The 18,536-nt window shown below is 37.8% G+C and overlaps 1 protein-coding gene across 18 annotated transcripts in view; it reads right to left on the bottom strand.

Annotated features, from left to right (window-relative positions):
* PDLIM5 (PDZ and LIM domain 5) overlaps window positions 1-18,536 on the bottom strand; it is a 223,567-nt gene that overhangs the window by 72,010 nt on the left and 133,021 nt on the right. For 11 of the 18 annotated variants that reach the window (XM_039542141.1, XM_039542137.1, XM_039542138.1 and 8 more), the window contains 5 exons: window positions 14,042-14,084; window positions 12,361-12,803; window positions 3,951-4,123; window positions 2,883-2,919; window positions 631-660 (listed from right to left, as the gene is read on the bottom strand). In XM_039542141.1, the coding sequence (XP_039398075.1) occupies window positions 631-660; window positions 2,883-2,919; window positions 3,951-4,123; window positions 12,361-12,803; window positions 14,042-14,084 (726 nt within the window). Of the gene's footprint in view, window positions 1-630; window positions 661-1,172; window positions 2,221-2,882; window positions 2,920-3,950; window positions 4,124-4,489; window positions 4,508-6,909; window positions 6,925-7,884; window positions 7,902-12,360; window positions 12,804-13,371; window positions 13,653-14,041; window positions 14,085-18,536 lie in introns of those variants that run through there. The other 7 variants (XM_039542145.1, XM_039542146.1, XM_039542148.1 and 4 more) reach the window with 7 other exon arrangements.

Below are 18,536 nucleotides of genomic sequence, written 5' to 3'. Positions count from 1 at the left end.
TAAATATCAACAGGAAAATATTCTCATTTTATATGAACATTTCAAAATACATACTTTAAGTTCAAACAATATATTCACTCAAAGAATGCATTACAAAATTGGCCATAAGCAGTCATCTTGTCACACTTATTTTTCACTGTGTTGAGTACAATCTGTAATAACTTTCCCTCCCTGCCATGCATAAAACATTATTTAAACTGGCAAAACAACTTTAATACAATGCTTAAAATTCCTATATCTGAACATACATGTTCTAGTTCAAATCAATAATTATAGTGTACTGTATGTGCATTTTACTAAAACTAAGCACATTATTCAAATGTGACACGCAAACAGGTACTTGAAACAGAAGAGAAATTATAATTTGAACTGCCAAGGCAGTTCATTTCCAATTGACAGATTTTTGTCTGCAATGAAACTGTTATAGTGAATTATTTTCCCTAAAGGTCATTATGTGGTTTTAATGTAAAACAAATCAAACCATTATTGGACATAACTATTTTTATGTTATCATGTACTGGATGAGAATGCTTCTGTAGTCTTATTTTTACTTTGATATAATTCCATATATTGTGCACTCTTATGTTTCCACACAAGTGACTGTTAGTGTTAAGACAACTTAGCAGTTACCTGGGATCTCCATTTTCTGTTTGACTCTCCCTAAAGATAAGATGACAAACAGTGAGCTATAGCATTGTTGAGCTGCAGGAATGTTTATTACGGCAAAGTAATGCTTTTGAAGAGGAAAGGCAAACTTCAGAATATTAGAATGTTTTTAGGATGTAACCTCTCCGCAATAATTGTTCAAAGGAAGGACTATTTTGATTAGAAAACCCTAGTTGATATACTCAAAATTTAAACAAAGTGCTATATAACTTGTAAGTAATTCATTTTGCTCCAAGATTAACCTTTTAGGTTTGGACTTTCTGTACTTCAATAGGTGTTAAAAGCTGACAATTAGTTAATTCAAATGAAGATGTTCTAGGCTCATGTCACATACTTCTTTTTGGGACAGCAAAAAAGATCAGTCACTTCATAGCTTGATGCAGGATCCCTTACAAATCAAAAAGATGTAATACAAAAATGTTAAAAGGAGATTTGGGAAAAATCCCTTGCATTTATTGTACAAATGTTGGTGGCTCTTGCACAGCTCGATTTGGTTTTATTGTCTCGTCTCTTGCTTCAATAAAATTATAATACTAGAGATATAGCACTTCTGTGAGAGTTCTACACAGAGTCAAAAGGCCTCAAAGAAAAACCAGACAAAACTAAGTTAAAAGCAGCTTTTATTAAAATACTCTTCAAACTTCAAAAAGTTTAAGTTAATGAGTGTCTCTACTATAATACATTATATTACAGGATAATAAGCATTACCATCATAGGGTACCGAAGCTTCTATAAAACACAAAAAACGGTAAGAGTTTCACCTTACAATAAATAATCATCACTGTCTATGACTTCATCTTATTCTCATTTGATGTTGCATGCTGAAGCTCTTACATGTACACAGCAACATTTCGCTCCTTTTTTGTATAGTCTTTCCATGGTGTGGACAGGACACCTGTTTAACAGGCTCAGTATTTGTAATGCACTAAGATTTGCAATAGCAGCAAAACTCCTTTTGGCAGGGAAGCCATTTGACTTCTCCCTCTACCATTTTAAAACATTTACAACCCACTCAAATATTTCTGCTCAACTTCTACTGAATTTAAATACAATTATCCTGGAAAGTACAAGAGTTTCAGTGTTTACAGGCCTCTTTTGTCAAGCACACTGTATACTAATCTTTGCTCATCTTTCTAACAACCTACAAGAACTCAAACGCAGCAACACAAATGAATCCTCCTTGTCAAGAAAGAACCTCAATAGCCACCTCCTCTACCCACTTGAAGACAGGTCACCTAAGTCACTTTGTGTTGATTATGTAAGTTTGTTAACTACTGATCAGCACAAAAACCACGTTCATCTCATTCTTTACACATCAGTAGGAAATTGTTAGAAAAGTATAGAAAAAGCTAGAGTTTCTCTCATAAGGTGGTTAATAAAATACTTTTTTTTTGCGCAAAGCATTTGGAAAAGAGAAAAGGAAGAAAAGGTTTGTGTTTTGTTTTTGCAACTTGGGTAAATCACTGGACATTAAGGACACGTGCTGAGACGTCATGGTGCCAGTCACGTAATTTTGTATATTTTGGGCCTAAGATCTGGATGGGAATCTTTTCCCTGTGGAAAGAAGTGATAGAAGAAACGTAAGAAAGGAAAGAACTTTGTCTCACAATTCAATTCACACGAACTGAAAACATGCCATCTCCATGCACTACGTACAGGCCTATCTGTCTTTTAAGGCCTGATCCAATGCCAAATGAAGTCAATACAAAGACCCCGCTGAATCAGGTATTGGACTGGGCTTTTCGCACCACTTTGAAGAATTATGCTATTCAAAATTATGCTATTCAAGAGCAACAAAATAGCAGCTATCTGTTCAAATCTTAGAAAAAGTTAATCTAATCTATTACAGGCCAAAAATGCATGACTAGATTCAAGACAAAACATTACATTCATCTGTTTACAAGCTGCCAGACAGAGAACCAACTGTTACATTCACTGAAAAGTTCCAACTCCTGTACAAACCTTAATTTTCAGAGTCTTGTACTAAGCTCCTAAATAAAAGCCAATCACAGCACACAAAAATATTGATTTTACATGCTGATTCATTTACTAATACATGTATAACACACAATACTAACACAGAACAACATGTAAAAGTTTCTAGAACTTTACACCAATGCACCAAACTGCAATATTACATTATCAGTTAAAAATAAGCCATGCAAAATATTGAATACTCAAAATATAGATCTCAGTTAAACAACAAATCAACTTACTTTGTTTTCTTTGTAGTCTCAGTTTCTGGTTCTTTCACTGCAATGAAATAAGAACTTTTATATTTCTAAATAATTACTCTGAAACAATTGAGTTAAGGTTGATCTTCCTCAAAAACAGTGCCAATAAAATCTTTGCATCACACGATCATGTATTTCATGCCAAAGAAAAAAACTATTTTATAATTTTTCAAGAGAGTTATTGCTACTATTTTTTCCATTTACCTCAACCTGTAAAGCCATAGGGCCAGATTTTTTTAAAGTATTCAGGTGTCTAAAGATGCAGACAGGTGTCTAGTGGGATTTCCGAAAGTGCCTAACTCATTAGATTTCAATAAAAGGTAGGCACTTCTGCATCTCCAGAAACCCCTATAGTTACCCGGCATCATCTTTAGGCATCTTTACAAATCTGGCCCTTAGTAACATAAATCCAAACATACAGAAATTACAGGGAGATAATGTTCACTAATCATTTTAGAATAACTTAAATTACAATTTCCCTATTATTCCACGTTATGTTATGATTTTAAGATTTGGTATCTTTAGCTCTTGTAAGGCAGAGCTAGAAACACCTATTTTCAACAGAAAGAAACTCACTTCTAGCCCTGAAGCATCATAATGTATCAAAATTTAGACCCATTTGTGCTCTACGACGGAATACCGCCCCACTCTGGGCCTCACAAGCCAGTGTGATTTTGAGTGGAAATTTCCCCATTTGGTAGTGGTGGTGGAAGGGCAGGAGGGACATTTTTCTGGCAAGCTGATTTAGGGGGAATATGGAAATTGTTTTAAAAGGACCCTGTCAGCTTGGAATTTAGTCAGGTCAAAACAAGTTTCAGGCATTACACCTGCCCATAATCCCCTCTTTTGCAGTGTGGAGGGTTCACACAAAAAACAGGATGACTGACTACTGAATTGGTGATCTGGGGAAGAAACGTTACAAATTGGATTAGAGATCTTTATTAGTTATTGTTTCAGCACCTTATAAGCAAGTTCTACCAGGACACAGGGTGCAAGTCCGTTACAGCTACTTAACCTTATCTAATGCTGCAACACCAAACAATGACTCACTGTGTTCAGTGCCGGTGATTTGGGCAAGGATCCGGAAAGAACGCGATTGGGTGGTTCCTGTCCTTGGATGCCAGTCTTCAGTATCTTCAATCAATCGTTTTTTGCTGGCATCACGATGAGTGGGTGTGTGGTAAAACTCTGTATAGGTATCCACAATGTGCTTCCTTGGTGGACTATTTCAACAAAGAATGGTTATAAGGGGAAAAATGTGAAATTTCACCAGGAAATCTTAAATTTTGTCACTGTCACAATATCATTTAAGACTTCATCATGCACTACCAAGGTTTGTAAAAAGAGCTTCTGCATTTGGGTGCAGATGTGCTTTTGTAAACATTACAACAACTACATACGAAGTGACATAAGCTCAGAGATAGAAACACGGATTCAAGTCTACTGCTTGCAAAACAATTCTATGAATTTAGTAATTTAAGTCAGATTTACCATGAAACACTTAAAATATTTTCTGCAGTCACTATCAAAATATATCTACAGCACAAATCACTGTTAATACCATGTTATACACATTTTTCAACATTTACCGTTTAGGCGGGTTTTTCCTTATAATTGAAGGAATAAGCCAACAGAAGAAACAGTGTTCCAGTGTGAACAGGAAGGAGAGAGGAAAAGAAAAATAAGTAAAAAATAAGAAAAGGAAAGTGAAAGATATGGGTAAGTCAAGTGATAAAGTGCAACGAAGACAACCACTAATGACATGGATATCCTGCTACAAAAAATGCTACAACGTCCATGATTTTTTGTATGTGCATCTGCAACTAATTCCATATATATCCACAGGTAAGAAAAAAGTAATCAAAATGTGGCTTATTTTTTATAATGCCATCTCTGAAAAGTAGTATATGTAATGCTGGTGAAGTGGAATGGGCTAAACGGGCCTGGAGAATGAATTCCTCTCTTTGTTCACAGAGCTAGAGCACACTGCCTGTTAGGTGTACCTCAGTTCTGCTCTGGAACATTTAGTGCTGCAGCTATAAGGATGAAAAGATAAGAAATTCCATGCCTCCCAACCAAATTTATCAACCAGGCTGCCAATTGTGATGGTGGCTGTTGAGATGTGGATTGCTGTCCCACAGAAAGTATATTAGGGGTTTGTCTACACAGTGGAGTGTTGCACTCTATGGGGATATGACTTCTAAAGACTGATTTATTTTACATACATCAACAAACAGCCATCTGTTACAGATGGCTTGCATTATCAATCAGGGCTGGCTTGGAAGTGGAAACCCTAAAGATGTAGATGGAGTTTTTCAAAGGCACAAATGGCAGTTAAGTGCCTGACTCCCATTAAAAGTCAATGGAATTACAGTGACTCTCTCTTTTGTACCTTTGAAAGTTCCCCCATAATGTTCTATATGCTATTACCAATCCCTGAGCTATCAGTCTCCCAGGGATATGGAGTTTTTAAAACTATACTTTCAGGAACTCTGGCAAATACATGGTGATGTTCACCATTTTGGAAAGTTCCAAAGGGGACTGATACTATCCGTTTTAATAGTAACAGTTAATTTTTGTTTTTACATACTGTATAGGAGATGTATAATGCCAAATTAACTCCTTAGATATGGCATGGCAAAACTGCAAAAATTGAAAAAACACTTCTGTTTGTATCAATGTACAGTAACTCCTCACTTTAAGTCGTCCGAGTTAACATTGTTTCATTGCTGATTAATTAGGGAACATGCTCATTTAAAGTTGTGCAATGCTCCACTCTTACGTTGTTTGGCAGCCTCCCTACACCTCCACCCCCGTCCCCACAGCGCCTCCCGCCCTCCGGCAGACCCCATGGATCAGCGCCTGCCCCCTCCTTCCCACCGCAATCAGCACTGTTCAGGAGGCAGGGGGAGCCTGCGTACCAAATTCTCCTTTAGGAGGCAGGAGGGACATGGGAAGAGCGAGGACTCGGCACGCAGGCTCTCCCTCCCTCCCTACTGCCGCAAGCCAGCTGATTGCCCCAGGCAGGAGGGAGAAGCAATGACTCCCTCCCCTGCCTCCTGCCCAGGGCAATCAGCTGGCTTGCAGCATTTTGGAGGCAGGACGGAGGAGCGAGGATCCGGCACGCAGGCTCCCCCTCCCTCTGCTCCTGAACAATGCAAACCAGATGATTGCTGCAGGCAGGAGGTGTGGGGGGGAAGCCTGCGTGCCAAGTCCTTGCTCCTCCCCCCTTCCTCCTAAAGGCCGCAAGCCAGCTGATTGCCCAGGGCAGGAGGGAGGGGGGAGGAGCGAGGACTCAGAGTGCGTCCCCGCTCCCTACAGCAATCAGCTGGCTTGCAGCATTCAGAAGGGGGGGGAGGGGGGAGGAGTGAGGACACAGCGTGCAAAGTAAAGGAGGAGTAGATGGAGGGGAGAAGAGGAGGGTCAAGGGTGGGGGCTTAGAGGACGGGGTGGAGTGGATGGGCCAATGGTTGAGCCCCCTACCGCCAGCAGAGTCTGTGCCTGCGCTTGCAAGAACAGCAAGGGGAGCAGCCGGACAATCCATTCTCTTCCACTCTGACTGCACCACCTCAACCAAGCTTCATAATCAGCAGTGACGACTGAAGTATTAAATTGCTTGTTTAAAATGTACATAATGCCTTTATTCTGCAAAAAAAGTTCCCTGGAACCTAAATTCCCCTCCCCACCAACCTCCCAAATTGACATTAATTCTTATGGGGAAATTGGATTCGCTTAACATCGTTTCACTTAAAGTTGCATTTTTCAGGAACATGACTACAACATTAAGTGAGGAGTTATTGTATTCAATTTGTTTCACATTAAAAAAAGCTGCAAAATATTGGATAAGAAGGCTATTTGTTACTAATTGGTCAAAAAAATAAGAGGCAGGCCTATTAAACAAATTAATTAGTCAGCAGCTAAGTTACAGCAGCAAGTATAGAATGATGTGAGGCATTAATATAAGACAACGTTTAATAAAAAAGACGAATTATATTAGTGATGTACTTACACCTCATCAAGGTTACTGAAGGAGAGGGGGTATGGTAACAAAAGAGACAATGGAATTTCCAGGATGGCGGAGTACGGGTAAGAAATGCAGACAAAATGAAGTGATGCAACAAGAGAAAGTTGTTAGAGAGAATTAAACTGGAAAATGAAAGCTTATATATAAAGAGGTGTGAATTTAATTGCAAAATGGAAATACAGAGAAACTAAAATACATGCTAACCAAATGCACATTAATATAGAACACAGGCAGCTAAGTAGCCTTACATGTTTATTAAAAGCTGAATCATGAAAAAATGTTCTGCTAGGTTTTCCCCTTCATTTTCTTTGCTACAGATGAGACTTAGAGCTTGAGGATCTTTATGGTAATTACTCAGGGAGGCACTAGATGGTGCCAGAGCCAAAGACAAAGACATAAATACAGGCAATTCAGCCATTAGCTCAGGCTAGCGTTTTGTATTTATTTGAAGGCAGGTGAGTGGGGAGGAAGAAATGTCATTTTTAAAATCAGAATAAAATCTTTAGTTAATTTAAACACATGGAATTGAATATATCAGATTTTATATGTATTATATTCGTGTGTATTCTATATAGCATCCTAATTTAACACTGTGATGACCTTTACCCCCCAAACCAAACACTTCTCTAAAATGTAGTTAACCCCCCACTACAGCAGCAAGTTATATTACCAATATCATTAGGTACATAGTAATAGCATTAAAAAAAATCTCATCAGTACACGCATGAACACCACACAAATATTTTATGACAAAGAAATGCTGCAATATTTAATATGATGAAAAGCAAAAATCACACCATTTTCAGTGTAAACCAAAACAATTTACTCCATTAAAATGTGGTTATTTGAAAACATTAAGTTGCTTTACAAAATATTAATTTTGCACACAATAATCACACATGCTGGTTATTTCAACAACATAAGCCACCGTAATTCAACTCCAGTGCTGTTGATACTAACTTTGTCACTGTTGTTACCTGCAAAGGAAAAAAGTATTTAAAAGCATTATCTCAGTGATTTCCTTTCCCAATACTTCAGCGAATCTTCCAAATTCAAGTTTTGGCAAAGCCTTTTATCTTCTAGGGTCAAGCTGAAATTTGATAGGAACCTATAAGAGAAAGTTTCAGGCCAACCCACGTGGTACTGAGTAAGAAGCTGAAGTAGTTCTTTCCTGTTTTAAGCAGCAGGCACATTCTCATGCGTGAGTTGGCAAGAAGGTCTTGGTAAAAGCACAATTACATACAGCCACATGAAGCAAAAGAGCTCTCCCTTTAAGCCAGAACAGAAAATTGACCTCTCTTCCCCATCCTACAGTGAAAGCAAAGCAAATCAGGAAGCAGACTATTTGGCAAGGCTGCAGTTTTGATGTTTAGTAAGGTTTTCACCAGGGTCAAATGTCATATTTTGAATCACTACACTACACCAATATTTCCACAAAGGGAAATAGAGAGATGCTAAATGATTTTATTCAAGGTTGCTGCTGAATGCCTACATAATAAAATGATTCATCAGCATCCTCCAGAAGAAGTTAGTATTATGGAGAAGTTCCAGATCTTGATACATCTAAGAGTTGTGCGAGTAACTGATTTGGTTTGCTTTGGTTTGACCTAAAATTTGACTAATAAAAAAGTTGAAAAAAAATTTTTGGTTGAGCAAAACGTTTCGTTCGACCCAAAACTTAATGTCCCATTTTGATGTTGAGCTTTCTAAAGAAAAACTTTGGTAAAAAGAAAGGAAATTTCCTAAATGAAAAGGTAACTAAAAAATAAACATTTATTGTTTTTTTGAAATTTAAAACTGCAACAATTTAGTGAAATAGACATATTTGCAAAACATTTTAGTTGATGTCAAGATTTTTCGCTGAAAAAATGGTTTCGGCCAAAAAATTTGCACAGCTCTACCAGTTGTGTTGCCAGATTGGTTCAATGAACTACAGCTGACAAGTTTTAAACTATAGTTTGTAACTGACGCAGAGATTTACACACTCTTGAAATGGCGGGGCGGGGGGGGGGGAGGAGGGAAGCAATCAGTCCCTCATCTCTAGGTCTATCAATTCACCCAACCACAACTGGAGTGTCAGAGTTAAAAATCTGAACGCTTCTCATTCCTCTTGCTTGCCTCCTCCCTTTGCTCCAGTTTTAATATTCTATATTCTGTTTTTATACACACCCAGAGTAATATATTGTTTCAAAAATCTGAATTTACTCTACAATAAGAAAATACCCACAAGACTCCACATGGCCAACTCTGCTTTTAAGAAGAAAATGACTTTTTAACAATGGGATAACTTGACTGATTTAAACACAATGGGCAGATTCAGCTCTCGTTTACACCCATGTAAAAATCAGATGTTGACCCCTTTGTTTCCGTGAAACAACACCTGATTTTTATGGGTTTAAGTGAGAGCAGAACATTTCTTAACTATATTCTGCTCTTCAGTTACAACAGCAAAAAACTATCACTTGCTTACAGTTATCCCCAAAGTACACCACATGTAGAGTGTGATGTGCTACTGTACGGGTTCTCAAACTGGGGGTCAGGACCCCACAGGGGGTCATAAGCTGTCAACCTCCACCTCAAATCCCGCTTTGCCTCCAGCATTTACAATGGTGTTAAATATATTTTAAAAGTGTTTTTAATTTAAAAGGGGAGTGGTCGCACTCAGAGACTTGCTATGTGAAAGGGGGTTACCAGTACAAAAGTTTAAGAGCCACTATGCTACCGGCTAGGAAAGCCTTTTGTAAACAGACTGAATTACTCTAGTCTAAATATATCTGTAAAAACGACAATGTAATTTCTCCCAGCATTTCCTCACCATTTACACCTCTTTCGCGCGTAAGCAAATTCTTATACCAATAAGGGTTTGCTCAACATTTGAAAAAAAAATTTGAGAATAGCAAAGTCCAACAAGCCTAGAGCTTTCTACTTGCCCAACAATACTGTACATCTACCAGATGCACCACACCCTTTTTTATTATAAAACAGAATTGCTGAACATGTGTATTGGAAGGGGTTTCATCTCAGAGGGTCCCATTACTTCAAACTTGCATCCTTCTGTTATTTCAACAATTAGCCAATAATTTGGGTTAAGCAAGGAAGCACTTTGCTGGCTAATTAGCATGGTGACTAAGCAAGCTGAGAGTACTGTTACCTAGACAGATGCAGATGTACATGCTTTTGTCATTTTCGTTTTAAGACTTTAAGATTTTTTACAGTTGTGCTTAATTAAGTTGTAGTCCAAGTATTCTATACTGTCGCCCTTTATTATAATAAAATATACTTTCACAACCTCACTAAACCTTTTTCAAGTTTCCATACTAGAATTTTCTGCTAAGATTGGCAGGAAGACAGGAATTTCTTCACTAGTCAGTTGACATTTTCTTCACATAGTATTGTTTTTTCACTGAATTTATTATGACGCATTTATGCTGCTCAAGCAGCCATCCTGTCTTGACTGCTCAAGTGCTAATTCTAGGCCTGCAGCACTACTTCCCTGCAAGAGTTGATTTTCATATCAGCCTGTGGTTTTTTTCAGTGCTAGTTACTGTAACTGAAAGCCAGCTCCCTGTATTATTCTTCCAAAAGCACCCTTCCTAGAAGTATATGGATGGTTCACCAGAGCACATTTAAGTCTCCTAGTTTGGAATGAGTCTTCAGGACCTCCTGTTTTTTCCCTTTTTTAAAGCTGTGTGGAATAATGCCATCATCTGTTTGAAAGAGTCTTAAAATTGCCATGACAACAGTGTGATATAAAATGCATAAGGCCTGCATTATATGAATGAACATGTGGAAGAAATTTGTTCTGAAATAAAAAAAGGAATATATATATATATATTACTCAATTATATATTAGCTCAATTATTTGTTCTTAAAGTGGAATAATTGAAACCATAGTGCTGTACTTTAGTTCAAATACAGATGTTTCTCTCTTTATATGTTACTGCCAGAGGTGAAAGTAAGCAGGTCCGGTCCGGTATGGTGTACCGGCATGAGCCAGTACGCCGTGCCAGATCGAACCGGCTTCCGTGGTGGTGATTTAAAGGGCCCAGGGCTCCTACCGCTGCGGGGAGCCCCGGGCCCTTTAAACCCCCACCAGAGCTCTGGCAGCTGGGCTCCCGCAGTGATTTAAAGGGCCCGGAACTCCGTGGCAGCTGGAGCCCCGGGCCCTTTAATTCGGCCCTGAGCCCTGGGGCTCCCAGTCACCTCTGCAGCTGGTAGCTCCGGGGTGATTTAAAGGCCCTGGGTCTCTGGAGCCCCAGGACTTTAAATCTTGAAAGGCCCCGCCTCTTCTGGTTGAGGCCACGCCCCTGCTCAGGACTCTGGCATACTGGTAAGTCCTTTAAGTTATTTTCACCCCTGGTTACTGCTCATGTTCAGCACCAAATTCAAAATGTAACAGAAGAGATTTGCATCAGGACCACATTTTTGTTATTGCTCTTCTGATGACCTCTGAACAAAAGTGGAATAATACTTATACTAGCTAGCTTTAAAAGTCTCTGGTAATGATACAAAACACTTCTTGAACTTCACAAATTAAGTTAAGGTTGCAAGAAAGCAAAATAAGCAAAATACATTAAAACTGTTTCTTCAAAATGTAGCTTTATGGCCTTGATTTAAAGATTTGCTGAGCATCAGCAATGCCAAAAACTATCCCGTTAGTGTCTTTAAAACGTTAAATCTCAGCAGACATATTAGTGAGCGTTTTAACTTTCAAAACACTAGAGTTTGCCTTTTTGACAATTCTGAATTGCTAAAAATATTCTAACACTTGAATTTTAGTGCTGGCTTTTTAGATTAGATGGACACACTTCTGCGTAACTGAACTTTACAGGAAAGTTGCATTAGAACCAATGAAAAACTAGATTCAGTTCAAATTTGATCTTCTCCCCATACCAACATTCTAATTTCCTGTATGTAGGAAATATAACCAGTTCTATATTTTGCCTTCTTTCCCAACCTCTGGATGAAATGCTGTAACTTGCACTATGTGGCCAGCCACTGCCAAGGTTATTCTTCCTTAGCGTCCTATTCCTGGTTTTCCCCAATTCTAGATGGCCCTTCTTGACAAACTGCCTCGCATTTTTTGGGTGCCTGCTGCTTTCTTTACCATGCCGGGACTGAAAAATACACTACTGAGCTTGCTATAAAGTTCAAAACGCATCCAATGAATGATTGCAATTGCCTTTTCAAAAAATCTCATATGGTTCAACTCTATAACAGAGATTATACTGCAGACATAAGATGCTTTTAGAAGATCCTCTAATAAGCTCACTTTATACCTAAAACCAGACCATTCACATTTATCTTTTTCACAGAAATGTTCTGTGAAAAGAACCCAACTCTTCCAAGATGCGTTTTGTCCCCTTAAACACAGCCCAGTAAATTGTCTGGAAGAAAAGTCCCTCATAGCAAACAAAGTGCCCTGAAGCCACCTACCCATTTTGCTGTTTATTGTCAACCTGGCTCTCTTTGAATCCTCTTCTTTGTCCTTCTGCCTCATCCTGGGCATTGTTGTTGGAATACGTGTTCAGGGTTGTATTGCATGTGTTGGGCTGCCATGGGACATTAACTGCAGTTTTAGCAGCATTCAGTGCAGGTGAACGCTGGTCAGTACTGGATTTGGCATTAACATGCAGTCCAGATGCAGTGAATGAGGGAGGCGTGACAGTGGCCAATGGTGGAGGGGAAGCACATGATGGAACAGTTGCATGGGCTGGGGTGAAGGCAGATGACGGTGATGGAATGGAAGTGACTTTTGAGGAAGATACAGCTCCAAATGGCCTTGGTGTCTTATTGTAGGCCATGTTCACTGTGGAAGTGACTTTGGGTGCAACAGCAGATGCAATAGGCACAGGCTTAACTACTTCTTTAGGTTCTCCCTATATAAAATAAAAACAAAAACATACAAAGCACACCAACCACATGCAAAATCTTGAATAGACATTTTCATTGGAAACAGAGAAGGGAATTCCCTTTGCTTCAAACCAAGACAGATGATGTTTTACAGTAGCAAAACTTCACCTATATTGTATTGGCAAAAAATGTATACATGACATGCATTTTTGGGGAGGGAAGGATCCTAAGATACATAGAAACCCTAGATAGTAGCTTCTCTTATCTCATGCAAGATATCCATGCCTCAATAAAGTTTAAGGATTAAACAAAAGACTCACTCAGATGTAAAGGCCACCAGATTACTCATATGTGGCCTAAAAGTTTGCTTAATAAATCCACAAGTTTTTTTAAAAGTAAAATTCCATCTCAAACCAAATTCAATATACACACACACACACACAAATATAGAACATTAAATTTTATATCATATGTAGCAATTTGCTGCTGTGTCAAAGGATATGGGGTACATGAAGTGGTATTTCAGGGAGCACAGCAGCAACTGGCAAACAGCTGAAGAGGAACAAGCCAAACACTATTAAGGCTATTATTTACTTCCAGGGTTTGGTGATGTGTGTTTCAAAGATAGAACAGAATTCCTCAAACGCTTTTAGGATCTGAGAGGTGCAGATCATCATCATGCATCTGTCCTGTAAAGACTTCCTACCTGCCTCCATCTGGTTAAAATATTGGAAAAAGATGTTCACAAGGATTCAATATAGTCTTGACTACAGTATTTTCCAACAGTGCGTGAACTCTGAAGGGCAATGTTCTTCACTACTGGGAAGAACTCTGATGAACTGTTCTATACACTTTATCAAGCTAGGCTCCTTTCAAGAGCACAGAAAGGTAATAGCTTCTATTTGGAAGAAACTATAGTGGTTTCTCCCTTCAGCATGGGGCAATGCTGCCATAAAGGCTATCATTAAGGTAAAAAAAAATAGCTAGAACATACGTGTTTGAGGAAGAAAAAGCTGGAAAGTAATATTTATATATGGCTTTTTGTTAATCACTGTACTCACTCCCAATTTTTCTTTTTATTTTTTAAGACCAATATCACTAAGGAAAGCACTGTGATTTCTTGGTATACCAGATCTTTACCCTAAATATGTTGTGCTAAAAAGAACAGATTGACTACTAGTGTGTATCAAGAATTGAGTAAAGGAAGTGCGGAAACTAGTGCGACACACTACATCTGAGTAGAAATTTAAAAAAAAAATCATACCTTTTGTACAGGAACAGGATCAGGCTTTGGTGCAGAATGCGCTCTAAAATAGAAAAAAAAATATGCACAAATTTAAAAATACATGTACTTCATTGCTAGGTTACTGAAATAGTTTACCTGTTAAAGTATATTTATCTATCTCCTCCCCCATTTAACGTGGGTGAATTTTCACTAAGCTTAATTATTTTCTACAAAGAAAATGAGATTACTGGATTTGAACCCACAGTATTGCAGCCAACATATGACAAAAAATGAACAAACTGGATTCTCTTACGCCAAAACAACATTAAGGGCCCACCAAAACAGCCAACCCTACATAAGGGGTGCAAGAAACTACACAAGTTTCAATTAAGTTTCCTTCAGATTGAGCAGTAAATGGCAGCCATGACTATTGTATGGATAGAAACATCACAGGCTGCTGCAGAAACAACTTTACATTACCTCAGTATACATCTAATAAAGGGCTCATGTCTGCACTTAACGCATCTGATTTTTCAACAAGAACAACATACAGAAGTCATTTTGATCTCTGTTAAACTACAATATTTTCAATGGCCATGAGCCATAATCTCAACAGTTTGCTTATTGTTTTCCTTTCCCCTTTATATATTACTTCATTTAACTCAACTGCACCAGTCAGACTCTGTTTTAAACACACCATCCTTAGAGCAGTGCTAAAACACAAAGCTTCTTTTTACTAAAAAAAAAAAAAAAAAAAAAAAAAAAAAGGGGAGTTCTGCTTTTGAAGGATTATAGCCAAATGAAGTTATTATTGGTACCTCTTGGGTACTTTCAGGTCTTCCAAGATAAATTTAATACAACTCCAAGTCCTCTGCAGGTAGCAACAAAAATTCTTCCAAACAGATGCAAATGGTGGGGGAGGAAGAGATGGAAGGGGAGGGACAGTAATGGGCATAATGAACAACATCCAAACTTTGTGATACTGAAGGCTGCACTGGTAACATGCAAAAATCTAAGGGCCTCACCTAAGGTGTCTGTGTCATTAAAAATATAAAAAAATAAAAGTACATAACCATAATAAAATATTTGCCTATGTGTGTACTGCAGCTTCCTGTAAAGATCACTTATTGTTTGAATTCACCAAATAGGCTAATATTGCTCAGCAACATCTTGTATTTTTTTGCACGCAGTTGATATGAAAGAATGGCCAATCGCCATATTTTAAGACATTGTTGGCTGTATCTGGTACTTGAGCTGAAAATCTGGCACTTCAAAAATTATCTAGAAAGCAGCAATTATACCTCATCTCAAATCATACAATCCTGATTTTCCAAAAATATTTGGAATAGGCTTTCAAATAAGGGAAGCTGAACATTACTTCTGGAATTCCACTGACTGGTGAAGAGTTCCGTTAATTGGTGAGCAGACAACTGAGGTTGCAATTAAATTAAATATCTGTTAGACTCTCCAGATGAGCACTGTATCAGCAGCAGGAAAGTGTGGAGAGCCGGAAGTGGAGTTAAATAGATATTTCAGATGAATCTATACAACTGATGCTTCCATTTAAGCCATTTGACTTCAGGGCATATCACCACCTTCTAATAATAAAATTACTGTGTGCTAGTAAAGTCCTCAGTTAACAAGTGTGGCTTATTACTAACTGGTACAAATTGAGATATGTGTATTATGCATATATATTGACTAAAGAAACATGCAGAGAGAGAGCACACATTTTTTGCCCTTTGTCTTCAGCATTTGTTCATCACTGATGACACATTATGCACACTTCAACGATAATTCTGAACAGAGGGAGGTGTGTGTCCCGTTGGGGGAACAGGTCTGCTCTCCCAGTTTCCCACAGAATTTCCAGTCTATGATACTACTGACCTCAAGACCTAAAAAGCACTGGGGTGCATCATTAATCACTTCTAATTCAACAGTTGTCAATTTACAGCAACAAAAGCAACAAGAAAACAAATGGCAACACACATGGAAAAATTTCTTTTTATTATGACCATAGCTAGCATGAAACATGTATGTCATTCCATAGTTCAATAACTTAATTTATTGATGTGTTTGCTGAAAAATTGCTATTATCTAAGCTGCCCCAGCAGTGTAAAACGAAAAATGTTCATTTTTGAAGTTTGAGTTTTGTACCTAAAGATTCAGCCAAAATTTTACACTTTACCATCTCCTATTGTTAGACCTGAAAGTATCACCACATTCTAAGGGAGAGGAGTAATTCACAACACCATGCTGATCAGTCTCCTTCCTAAAACTCTCCTGCCAAACAATACCAGAGTGGATGTCGGTGTTTAGGAAAATGGGAAAGCGAAGAGACACGAACTCACTCAATATTAGTTACGTTTGTATAATCCTTTCCTTGACATCCCTCTCCTAAAGTTTTCAGGAGATTATAACTTAACTTTTAGACAGAGAAAAAAATTTAAATGACATTTCAGTTTGGAGATACATTTATGCGTACACTAGTCTGAAGTAGGACTTGCAAAGTGTTATTTCCTAATGAGCTGCAAGCCTATTTTGTCTTCAAAATGAACATGTAAAAATGCTATTTAAAAAAAAAGCAACACAGAAGTGAATTCAGTTTCTGATCATTAAAAATGTTCACAATGTTCTTTTAGCCTGTGGAGTTAGGGTAAAATTAAATAATGGTATGCTGTCTGAGTACATTTGAGACTAGCAAATAAATTTGTGTTTCGTGTTTCAAAGCAGTTTATTGACTTCAGACCACAACCAACTAAATCTGTGGTTTCTCCAAGATCACAAAGAAAATGCTCACCAAGCAAACTGAGCCACCAAGACGTTAATGAGAAAAATGGTTATGCAAGTCAGTAAAAAAAAGAAAAAAAAATCATAATTTAGGGTGAAACGCAAAACGTTTCCAACACTTTGACCAAATGGAATGCTTCCTTAAGTACTTTAATAAGCACAAATACTCTTAGTATTGACACATATGCTAACATATTAAAATAGTTTTAAAGCCTATCTGCCTGCAGTCTCATAGGTGTCCCTTCTAGCTACACTTGATTTATCTCCTCCTTTGCCATGTTGGGACTTAAATTCCAGTTTTGCAGATAACAATTCTAGTGGGTAAAGTGTGATGAGGAGAACAACAGACCATCAAGGCTTTCACAAAACATTAAATACTTTTCTTGCTGTTAGCCATTAAAAAAAGTTACTTAATTAGGCTTGATGGTACTAATTTGAAAGGAAGGTCTCTTGGTCTCCTTTGGTGTAACTAAGGATGCCAACTGATCAGAAGATGAACCAATTTCCACAACAGTAGTAAATTTATGCCAGCTCTTGGTCAGTATATTCAATATAAAGACCACAAAACCCATTTTAAAACAGTCGCCAAAGTGTTTTTCTTGCAATAGTTTGTCACCACAACAATTATAAATTCAGAACACTTAGAGTGTTTTATTCCCCCAACGTTTTGTTTCAGGAGATTTTCTGTACTTCCGGCATGACAGAAACCATATTCTCCATGTTTTGAAATTTATACATAAGCAATGGTCGAATGTACATACATCAACATTTAGGAATACTTCCGTTCCTATTTCTGCTTATCATAGATACATTTTGTATTTATGGTAAACCAAGAGGAATCTAATAAAATTTATATAGTGTAAAGGTACTATTATCAGACCTATTACCGGACTGGCAGAGAATTTGGGGGAATTTGCCACCACCAAATTAACCCTTATTCATCCTATGCTAACCTCAAAGTTAGGTTTACCTCACTCAAGATATTCATTAGTATGAGCCAGGAAAAAGTCAAGTTAGACTTAGATTCCACTGATACACACCCCCATTTCCACTTACTATTTGGGAGATTAAAAATGCAACTACACAAGGTACAGCTAAAACCCTATATTATTCATAACAATTTACATGTGTAAATTGTGGACTAAGAGTTTACAGACATAAGAGGAGTCAAAGTGATCCTGGATTCCAAAATTAAACAATAAAATAATATTTTTAAAATAACTAGATACCACACAAGTAATACTATGAATGTACTGCTGGTAAAGAAATTGTTATTTCCCCTGAGGAAAAAAAAAAAAGGAGAAAAAATCCTGTGCTAAAGGCTATTTCTACCATGGCTTCTAACGGCCTTGGTAGTCTCCCAGAATAAAGACATGTAGCCTTTGGCCCTAGGGAAAGGGAGCAGGATTATCCAAGATTAGGTCCATTCAGCCCTTGTGAGCCGCACCACCTATCTCTTCTTGAAGCAAGGTTTAACTTCAGTCTTAATAAACTAAGACAACCCACCTCTACCACATCAGATTTCTTTCATAATCTGACTTTGCTAGTTCAGAAACTAAGATAAGGAGAAAGTATTTGTTCTGCACCCTTGGTGAAGCCATGCAGTCACCACACATTTTTAAGACACCTGGTGGAATTAAACAGCGCGGAGTCATGTTGTAATTCTGGGTCTGACTTGTGGCAATTATTAAGTAATGAAATGTTTCTAAAGCTGTGAGATTGCAAATCAACAAATTTGCCATTG

This window comes from Mauremys reevesii, linkage group 5 (genome assembly GCF_016161935.1).
Source record: "Mauremys reevesii isolate NIE-2019 linkage group 5, ASM1616193v1, whole genome shotgun sequence".
Lineage (NCBI taxonomy): Eukaryota > Metazoa > Chordata > Testudines > Geoemydidae > Mauremys > Mauremys reevesii.
Note: the sequence above shows the minus strand (reverse complement) of the source record. Positions and strands in the feature narration are given on the sequence as shown.